We start from the raw sequence: 10,194 nt of genomic DNA, 5'->3' as shown, positions 1-10,194 counted from the left end.
TATATATATATATATATATAGCCTTTTATGTTAAAAACATTTTCTGTGCATGTGCGCAGTTGCATTCCTTAGTATTGAGTAATATGCTATTGCGTTAATAATGTCTTCAATCCATTCTAAAGGAATATACATGTGTTCTCTAGTTTTTGCAACAGTTAATATTTTTGCATGAACTTGGTGCATGGCATCATCTCAGTGGTCCCTCAGTGCAGGGCTGTACATTGTTCATTATTGTGACTCCTCCCTCTGCTTGCACTTAGTTGGACTCCTCCTTTCAAACCACGTTCAAACTGTCATCATGTGGAAGCCTTAGAATTGGCTCAGTCCAATATTTGGTAAAGAGGGCAGAAATAGATTAGGGTTGTGTTGAGGAAAAATGCTTGTCATCTTGAAAGACTAGCCGTCGGAGTCACTAAGCCTCCCTACAATAATTCCTTCCAACTTCAAAGTGCTCCTTCTTATTGTCCTCTCATCAGACTCCAGCCTCGCTCCAACCCTGACATCAGCAGTGGATTCATAAACGGCCCCTGCTTCAGAAAGCAAACCAAGCATACCATAATTATGAGCCCTTAGAGAGCGAACCGTATGCTATGACAGAAGTAGTACACAATTACACTACTGTGTAATCTTTTTTGACATCCAACTTTGTGTGGTTATTAAAAATATAATTAAGTAGAAATAATGTCTGATGAAGGGATATTTGTTAAAATGTTGAAAACCCATTTGAGGCTTCTCTCTTTAAATGTCTCCTCTTACATGATTTCTATTTATGCTTGTAATGAGTGATGGTATTTAGTTGATACAACAGAGTGAACGCCCCATCATCTACTAAAGTACAGAGCCAACACAGATGACTACTTGAGAACAAGACTTACAGTATACCAAGACTTTACATTCATCATCTCTGGCTGTGAAGCCAAACTAAAACAAACGCATATTGATGGGTGATTATTGCGTTCTTGTGACTGACATATTTTTCCATAATAAAGTATTCAACGTCTAACATAATGTTTGAAATGAATGCATGTAGATAATTGATATCATGTGAGATGACACACTTACTGAGTTAAATCAACTTTGAATTAGAGTTATAATCTGAGAGCCTCTGCTCTTTGTCCATTTGACATATTACTTCCTGTGATATTATCACAACGTTGACATGTCCCAATATCCAGGACTGACAATTTGTGATATTTAAATCTCACTCACACACACACTAGGATTTCTTTCAAGATGCATATGAATCCCATTAATATTTAAAAGCTAGTCTAAACACACCTACATTCCCTGACGAGTAACAAAAATAGACACTGGGCACTTTGCAGATGGGGGGTGGCTGGTATGAGGGCATACCACTATTTGCCCAATCTTGGTGTAAAACATAATATCAATTTTTTTCCAGACAAAGCAAAGTGATGAAAAGTGGGATACTAATGTACTGACATCATTTCTGAGTGGAGTGAGGAGTAGCCTAAAGCTGTGCTTAACAGATTGAAAGCCCGAGCTGAGGAAGAATATGAACTATGATTCTAAAATCCCTCTCTCTCTCTCCCTCTCCCTCACAAACACATTCACACAAACAATCCTTTCCTTTTGTAAGCAATTATTGCTTCTTCTGAAATACAGTTCAGACAGTAAATCATGACAAATAAAGACGAAACGCTAAAGAAAGGAGTGAAACAAGATACAGGCTTCAGGAAGGGTCAGGCTCACAGTTGCGGGTCAGTATTACAGTTTCTCATCACAGTGATTGGTGACTGACTGTCTTTGCTACACTTCAAACAATTTCCAAGGAGACAAACATCAAAGCTCAACACGTCCTCGACCCTCGGCATGACACTTTCCTTTCTCCAGCTGACTCTTCATCTTTTACCCAGTCATACCAGTGCTACATTATTACCAGCATTTCAGTTACTGCACTCTCATCAAGTGACATCTTCTGGTGGTGGTGAGACGGTCTATAACTGCACCTTATGTGGGGTGGTGTCATATACTGCACTATGAGGTCAAACAGACACTGCTACGAGCTGACGGTGGGATCCTGCCCCCTGCTGGAGGTGGACAGGACTGCTACATCTACTCAGAGGCTGACTGGAGGAGTGAGGAGAGGGTGAGACGCAGGAGGTAGGGCGATAACGGCAAGATTGAAGGTGAGGGCATTGGGTTTTTGGCTCAGACAGACATCTGATTAACAGAAACCTCACAAGGACATACGGCACACTGGGGACAAGAAAATGCAGAGGAGTGGGATGGTAGAGTAGGTTAATCTCTCTTGATAATGTGTCACTCATGTATCTCTTTGTCACCCCCACCACAAGGCAAACCACTCTGAGGGAAGGTCAGGGAGGCAGGTTCACTGCAGAAACCTCCCTCCCAAAGCTCAAAAACCCACAGTACAGTAAATTACTTACACTATGTCTTCCCTCTACAGTTTGACGTGGCAAAAGCAAAAGGCGGAAAGCACATGAAAAGCACAAAGAAACAAACAACCTGACGCACAAAAATCTGACATTTAAAAACAGGCAGAGCGACACAACAATTGCATGTTCTACCCACAAAGATCTCAAGATATATAGAATAATATATAGGTTCAGATCGAACCAACCAAACAAGAAAAACAAGGGGGAATTTCTTATGTACCTGAAACAGCAGCATCAGTGGCATGGCATAGGGATCTTATAACATAAACAACACACGTAACACACAGTCACGTGGAGCATTTTAGTGCATACGATATTATGTACAACACTGATATCCTTGGGGATAATTGTAGCTTTACTGGACTTTGAGAACACTGGGACAGGTTTAAAACTAGTTTGTGATGCTCTTAGCTGGAAGAGTGTGGCAGGGAGGAAAGGAGTAACCTGTTGCCTAGAGATTATGTAATCCTCAGTATTTTATTCTCCCCTTTTTCTTAAGTTTGACTGATAAACTTTTCCCTGTTTGTTTGGAAAACAGGCCAGTACCTTACATTGCATGCCTGTCCCATACAGCAGTGTGTCCTCCCCATCCCTCCCCACCCTTATATTCCCTCAGTTTTCGTAGATAAAGACAGGCCATGCGGCAGCAGTCACTCATGCTGATACATATAACAGGAAGCACGTTTTGGTTGCTAGTTTTTTGTTTGTTTGTGTTTTTGTTTTATATGAAATCATGCTTCTAGCGTAGTAGTAGATGTTTTTTTTCCAACGGTGTCTTTCAAAAAAAAAAAAAAAAAAAAAGGTAATAAAAACTACAAGTGAATCCATATCCTTCTCTTCCGGTGCGTGCTGATAGTAGGCATGGTTGTCATGGCGTTGCCGTTCATTTCTGTCTGTCTGCTTTTTTTTTTGTGTTCCTCCTCCTGTCAAATGCTGCTGGTCATGTGTCCATGTAGGATGGTTTCGGTGAAGGGGTTGAATCCTCTGGAGAACTCTGTGGAGAGACGGAAACACGCTGATTCAGCCACAACTCATCAGCAATCTGCAGAGCAGGTGACATGCAAGTGGCAGTAAGTCAATGCAAATATGATTATGTGCCATCTTTCCCTACAATTGAAGCTCATGTATCACCTAAATTCCTTTCTTATTCTGATCAGTCTTTGCAACACTCAAACACTAAAACAGCACATTAGTTCTGCAGAAGCATTCAAGCAAAAATGGTTGGCAAAAGTGGTTCAAAATTCAGTAGTGAGTCGCTTGAAATATCAGTAATCTCAGGAATGTCAAGGCCTTTACGTTAGAAAGGGCAAGTCACACGTGCACACTCGCATATACACACACAAACACACACTGCAGTGGCTCCAGATATCAATACCCAGGACAACTGGCCTTACAGCTTTGACCCTGAGAGCTGTCACTTTACAAGATCCTTTTTAGTTGGTTGTTTTGCTGAGTGCACACTGTGCCAACCCTTTTCCAGCTAGTCACAACATGCATAAAGAAATGAATTGACTTGACTTAACTTTAAGCAAAACAATAATGAACTATTTGCATTGAACTAGCGTTGTTCGCATGTATGGCATTATATTTAGTGCACAGAAACATAATTTTAAGGAATGATTTAATTTAAGCAAACAAAAATGTATTCTGTGCCCAAATGCATTTAGTTGCATGTTTGCTATTACTCACACAATATAACTCCATACATCTGAAGTTAACATGACAAAGCATTTTGCAGAAGGCGAGCCATTTCTATTGTTAAGATTGTAAAACTGGAAGAAAGATATTTGAAAAGAAAAGGACTGGTATCGCCTCTGCATTAATGCTGACTGAAACTCTGTATATCAAAATCAATTCTATATTAGACAGATTTAACAGATTTTGCCATCGAATGTCCCCATTTTTTGAGACTTTTATTGTATTGTTTTATTAAATGACTGAATCTTAACCATTTGTTAAACTGAAGTTTCAGTTTTCTGTGGCAGCATCACATTACATGTCATTAGTATTGAATTAAAGGTACATCATGCATTTAATCCAGAGAGACTGGATTAAATGGTCTAGCCCACAGGTCAGACGAGGCGCTGTGGGTCAGTCCCGTACCTGCAGGGACGCAGCACTCAGTCTGCCTCACTGCTTAACTCTCCGTAGACTGGCACATTTCACTATCTGAGCACCTTTCTTCACATCCACAGTATCGGGCTACATCAGGGGGGAAGGGGTTGGCAGCAGAAGAGGTGCAAGGATTGAGAAGAGGTGGGAAAACAGGAGCCGAACAAGAGGTTGAGGGAACATTAGTAAGGGAGGGTGAAACAAACGAGACGGGGCAGGAAGAAAAAGATGAGGAAGGGAAACAGAAATGGATCAACAGAGAAAGGAAATAGTGCCACAAGAAAAGAAAGGACAGAAAAACAGGAAAGACAACAGATATGAGATGAAATGTGAGAAACAAATAAGTGAAGGGAGAGGAAAGAGGGGGGGAGAAAGAAATTATGCATAAACAGTCAAGCAAGGACAGAAAAGATGGGTGGCAGTTGGAAAGACAGTTGAAGATAAGAGGGCATCAGAAGCATCGACAGTCTTTGGGATTCAGAGTAGACCTAGGTCAGATCATATTTAAAAATATATTTTTGATTTCCTGATATTCAGATGGATGGGATTTGACCACATAAGACAATACTCAAAGTGACACCCTAATATTCTGAAGTGTCCCAATGTGTTAAACCCCAATCCTCTGCTACTTCCTGCAGGTAAAGTAAACAAAAGGTAAAAGATAGTGAATAATATTTGACCCAGCTCTGATTCAGAGTCTTGCAGGTTTGAGTGATACAGAACACAGTCACAGTTGAAGGACTATCAACTTTAATGAAGGCAGAAAAGACAAGAGTCAGCCATTGAGATAATTGATAGGGACAGAATGAAAATATAGCCACACACAAGGAGCCACAATCAATTCATTCAGTCATTAATATGCAAGAAACAAATGATGATAAGTTTGGTTTGCTGCTTAGTGATGACTAAAATGATGAGACCCTGAATAGGCCGGTGAACTGTGAGCAATAACAGCACCAGAGCAAAGTGGACTCATTTGTTCCTCCTGCATGCAGAAGAATAATATTCAGGTGGAGATTAATGTGACAGAAGATCAGTAATCAACCAATTTAACTAACCAAACTTTGCACTCAATCCTCGCTAGTGATTTAGGACTGACACAATAAAACAGGGCTATTGCTTCTAAGATAATGAGGACACACACACACAAAATGTGTCCTCAGCCTGTCGTACTGAAGCTGCTGCAGGTTTAGCTACTCAAAGACTGCCGGGAAATGCCCGGGAAAGCCATGATGATATGTCATTTTAAAGCTCACTGCAGCACAGAGTCCCTTGTTCACTATGAACTAGCTGCTACATGTATTTCAATCAAACAGGCCCTGATCAGATGTTCAGCTGTCTGCAGATCAGAAGCCCACCTTGCTGCTGTCCCGGCCCAGGATGGCGTAGCTCATGAACTGCTCAGCATCAACCTCCAGCTCGTTGGCATCCTGCAGAGAACCCTCCAGGCTCACCTCCTGAACACCTTCCTCACCTGAACCCTTCCCTCTGCGCACAACCTTACGCACAATCTATCACGTACACACATGTACAAAAGAGGGTGGGAGAGAGTAATGGATGGAGGCAGAGAGTGGGAATAAGGCAGTAAAAAGACAGAGTTGGTGAAATATAAAAGAACTGATATAAAAAAATATCTATTTTTTGGGGACATTCAGTGTATCCATAGCGTAATGTCATATGTGAATAACTTTATAATGATTATTAGTTTAATAATAATTCTGTGGAGAGATGGTGAATGAGTATTATAACACTGTCATAAGTGAAAACAATCACAGGACCCCAGTTTAAGAATACAGATTAAAAACACCTTTCAGTGGCTGACCTTTTTTGTGACGATGTTTCCATGTTCATCGGTAAACTGTTCCTCGCTTACATGCTCCCCAGGAACATCTTCAACTTCATCGCCCTGCGGACAGAAAACAAGATATGATTTCCTAAAGTTTAAAAAGTTAAGTAAACTCAAGAGTAAACGATTGCCCTAATGCATGTTGAAATACAGTCACTGCAGTGTAATTTACTTGGACACCATAAACCCCCTCCACTTATTGGAAAGACAGAGATGCAGATGAACAACAGATGGGTGAGGGGTTAGAGGGGTTAGCGTGTTGTTTGCGGAAGCATGTGCATCCGTTGGGATTCTCTGAGTTTCTTAGCGACATTTGTAATTACTGTTGATGAGGGTCATGACAATGCTGTTATAGCTCCTAATTATTTGCAGCGTTTCACAGAGCTATTTATAAGCTCAAAGACAGCCGGAATGCGTGGACAAGGGCCAGTCCAGCCCGTGTAGACCTGAATAAAACTTGTCAACACACGTGTTAGCATTGACAGAGTCTGAGATCCAGGAGGAAGAGTCCATAAGGCTTTTCAATAGAATTAAAGTCCAAACCTGTTGACCCAAGACAACCTATTTACATCCATATCAGCAGAAGATAAATTTAGCCACATTTTCACAGCAATTTGATGATAATTTTAACTAAATTATTATTTCTGTATCGATTCAAATCAGTTTTTGTCATCGTTATACACATTGTCCTAAGTCAATCCTCACTGCCACTTTTCTCACACAACCCTGTCAAATCATTTACCCATATCAACACAAACCTATATCACTCCAAACATACCGCTTCCTTCACCCTTTAACCAAACAGTATTTTCTCCATCTCTTTCCTGCCTGTTAATCCTGTCTTCAAATTTCTGCTCGACGGTCCTCTGTCCCTCTCTCTGTACCTTGAGGATGACTCTGCGGCGGACCACTCTGGTGGTGACGTTCTCTTCTTCATCAGCCAGTCCCTCGACCTCACCGAGCTCACGGTCCAGCTGAGCGTGTATGTAGGTGAGCACGGACCGCACGGAGCCGCTGGCTATGTGGAGGACATTCTGACAGCTGATGACCAGGAAGGCCAGCAGCACGAAGCTGAAGAGGAGTTCTGTCACCAGGGCCCACATCAACCCAGCAAATTAACACAGCACCACACGATAATACACTCCCTCAGCGTTCGGTGGCTCCTGTTTCCAATGCAGCGTCTCTCTCAGCTGACGGACAAAGGCAACAGCTGCAGCCTGCGGCCTTCTGTCACTGGTACAGTTTGCAGTTTGTTTCTTTGTCTTTCAGTTCATGTCCGTGGGCAGTGGGCCCTTTCCTCTGGTCTTTATTCCTTCTCCTTCCCACAGTCAGATCAGGAGTACCCACTCAATGACATCAATTCTAAGCAAAAGCAACCTTGGGAGGCTTCTATTCCCACCTCTCTCTCTTTCTGACCATGTGATCTGAGGGCTTTAAATACCTATGGCTTCTCCACTGTGGCTCTCTACGCTGTGGTAAGACCTCTAAGAAACCTGTCCTCTGACTTCCTTCATTGATTTGCAAACTATTTTCACATCCACAAAGTCGAGTCGAAATATTACAGCAACAATTATCTCTATGCAGACACAATTATGCAGCACTGTAACACACTAAAGGGCTAAAGTGTGACTGAGCCAAACAAAAGGGCTCTTTTCTCACCAGCGTAAACCACATACTAAATCAAGCTCGATCAAAGGCTCTAAAAGCTATTTCTGCTCCCTTACAGTTTCACGGCTGAGATTGTCCTGTACAGTGTGGTGTGGTGGCGTTGTGCCAGAAAGTTAACACGTAGAAATGATTGAGGTGGGGGGGAGGGGCATGTAACATGAGCGGGACAGTGAGAATGTTTGCTATATCTGGCCGGACTGTTTGTGCCCATCTTGGGCCCTAGACTCTGTGTGCGCGTGTGTGTGTGCGCGTGTGTGTGTGTGTGTGTGTGTGTGTGAATGTTTGCCATACATTTCTAGGACCTATCATTAATTAATAATCTAAAGTTGAAATAAATTTGTTGGCTTTGCATCACAACAGTTAAAGCCTAAGCAACATTCATCATTATACAAAGTGTAATATCTGTACAACTAATTCATTGTCATAAAGGATAAACATCCCTCTTATTTTGCATGGAAGCAGCGACACACTCACCTGGCCCTTCAGCCGCACATCGTCCCAGGCCCTCAGCTCTGGTACCCTGTGCGGGAAGCCCAAACCCTTCTCAAATGGCTGGGTACCTCTGAAGTGCCCCCGTAAGATCTCTGAGTGCCCCATGTCCCTCACAGGCTGAAGCAGGGCCTCCTGGGACACTCGTAACTGGTCTCCATCCACAGCGTTACATACGGATGATATCATGGTGTCCATGGCCTGCCTGGGTTTAGCCTGACTGCCCACCCAGGCCTGCGTAGGATCAGTAACAGGGATCCACCCTGGGCCTGTCTGCTCCTGCAGGTAGGAAAGGAAAGAGCCTCCACCACCTCCGTTTCCACCATTTCCTGACCTGGAAGGGGAGAACGGATCAATGCGGTGGTGGTACACTGTACATGCTTCTCTCCAAGGAAAGTTAAACAACTCATCATTCCCCTTAAGGGTCACTTCCTCCCTAAGAAAACATAACTCCAGTTCACCAGTGACATCCACTGACATGCAATAAAGATTAAGGAGATGTTAAAACGGATCTATTGTTTTGTTGGTGTGATTGTGACTTGTCACCTGAGAGGCAGACAGAGGTCTGACTCACCTGTCTCCATTCCGGTCTGCAACACAGCTCAGACCAGGTGACTCACTCAGCCGAGCATACACCCTTTGCTGTCCTGCAACAAGAGAAAGCCCTTCCTCTGAGCCCGTCCCTCCTCCTCCTCTTCCTCCTCCTCCAGCTCCATCTCCACCAGTCGTACTGATGACTGCTGATACCTCCGAACTTGCACATGACCTCTGACAATTGTTCAGCCTGTTAAGATTGATCCCAGCGATGGTGCCCCCAAGCGAGGCTGGCGTGGCAGTGCTGAGTGAGTCAACGCCCATCTCTGAATCGTCTTCGGGAAGCTCAATGGAGCCACTCAGCACCCCACCCCCTCCGCTGGCTGCGCTGGCCTGACTAGCCGGCCGACCCAGACTTCCATACGGCAGCCCCAGAAGACCTTCTGAATCGTCAGCATTGCTGCACTCAAGCGAGGAGTCCTCCACAGGTACCAGGGATGGGCTGTTGCCTGAGGGCCACACCTGCACATCAGACATCTCCATGAGGGTGTCTTCTTCTGTGGTGGCAATGGGTGCACAGTCCAGACTGGAGACTTCCTGCCAGTAAGGCTCAGCGCCCAGCGGGGAGGGCAGGCTGTACTGCATGGAGGCCGGTGAGAGAAGCTCTTCCTGCGCGAGCCCATAACCTGGAGCGAGACAGAGAGAGGCACACTGACACCCGGCCCCCCGCCTCGCTCCCCACCTCACCCCCACAGCACCGGGACCCCGGGAGGGGGTAAGTGCCCCTGCCCAGGAGCTGGGCATCAAGCGGGGGGCAAGGGGGGGAGTAGAGGAGGCTGAAGGAACAAATGGGGAAGGAGTGGGGAAGGAGAGAGGGGGGGGGCAAGACAATAGGAGCTAGAATAAAGGTGCAAGGAGCTTAAGACAAGAGAGCAAGGGCAGCTTTAAGAAGAGGGTTTGTCAAGCTCGATCAGCCAGCGCTGACTGTGAGAGCAGCAGCAGCAGCAGCAGACACAGCCGGACGGACTGAGAGACTGACACTTTGGTTTGGACCCAGCAGTGACTGATGCTGCTCTGCCGGCTGCCACCTGCAGGGAGATGGACAGGAATTACTGCCTCTGCCCC

At 44.3% G+C, this 10,194-nt stretch overlaps 1 protein-coding gene across 14 annotated transcripts in view; it reads right to left on the bottom strand.

Moving 5' to 3' along the window:
• Positions 1-143: 143 nt before the first annotated feature.
• Positions 144-10,194, bottom strand: part of ank1a (ankyrin 1, erythrocytic a) — a 77,593-nt gene continuing 67,542 nt past the window's right edge. For 10 of the 14 annotated variants that reach the window (XM_031856395.1, XM_031856399.1, XM_031856389.1 and 7 more), the window contains 6 exons: positions 9,110-9,755; positions 8,521-8,869; positions 6,355-6,438; positions 5,891-6,043; positions 4,524-4,622; positions 144-3,414 (listed from right to left, as the gene is read on the bottom strand). In XM_031856395.1, coding sequence (XP_031712255.1) covers positions 4,551-4,622; positions 5,891-6,043; positions 6,355-6,438; positions 8,521-8,869; positions 9,110-9,755 — 1,304 coding nt within the window. In that variant the 3' untranslated portion in view covers positions 144-3,414; positions 4,524-4,550. The other 4 variants (XM_031856401.1, XM_031856391.1, XM_031856404.1 and 1 more) reach the window with 4 other exon arrangements.

The sequence above is a fragment of the Anarrhichthys ocellatus genome, unplaced genomic scaffold (genome assembly GCF_004355925.1).
Source record: "Anarrhichthys ocellatus isolate YVR2014 unplaced genomic scaffold, GSC_Weel_1.0 scaffold17, whole genome shotgun sequence".
Lineage (NCBI taxonomy): Eukaryota > Metazoa > Chordata > Actinopteri > Perciformes > Anarhichadidae > Anarrhichthys > Anarrhichthys ocellatus.
This window is presented reverse-complemented; position numbering and strand designations above follow the sequence as displayed.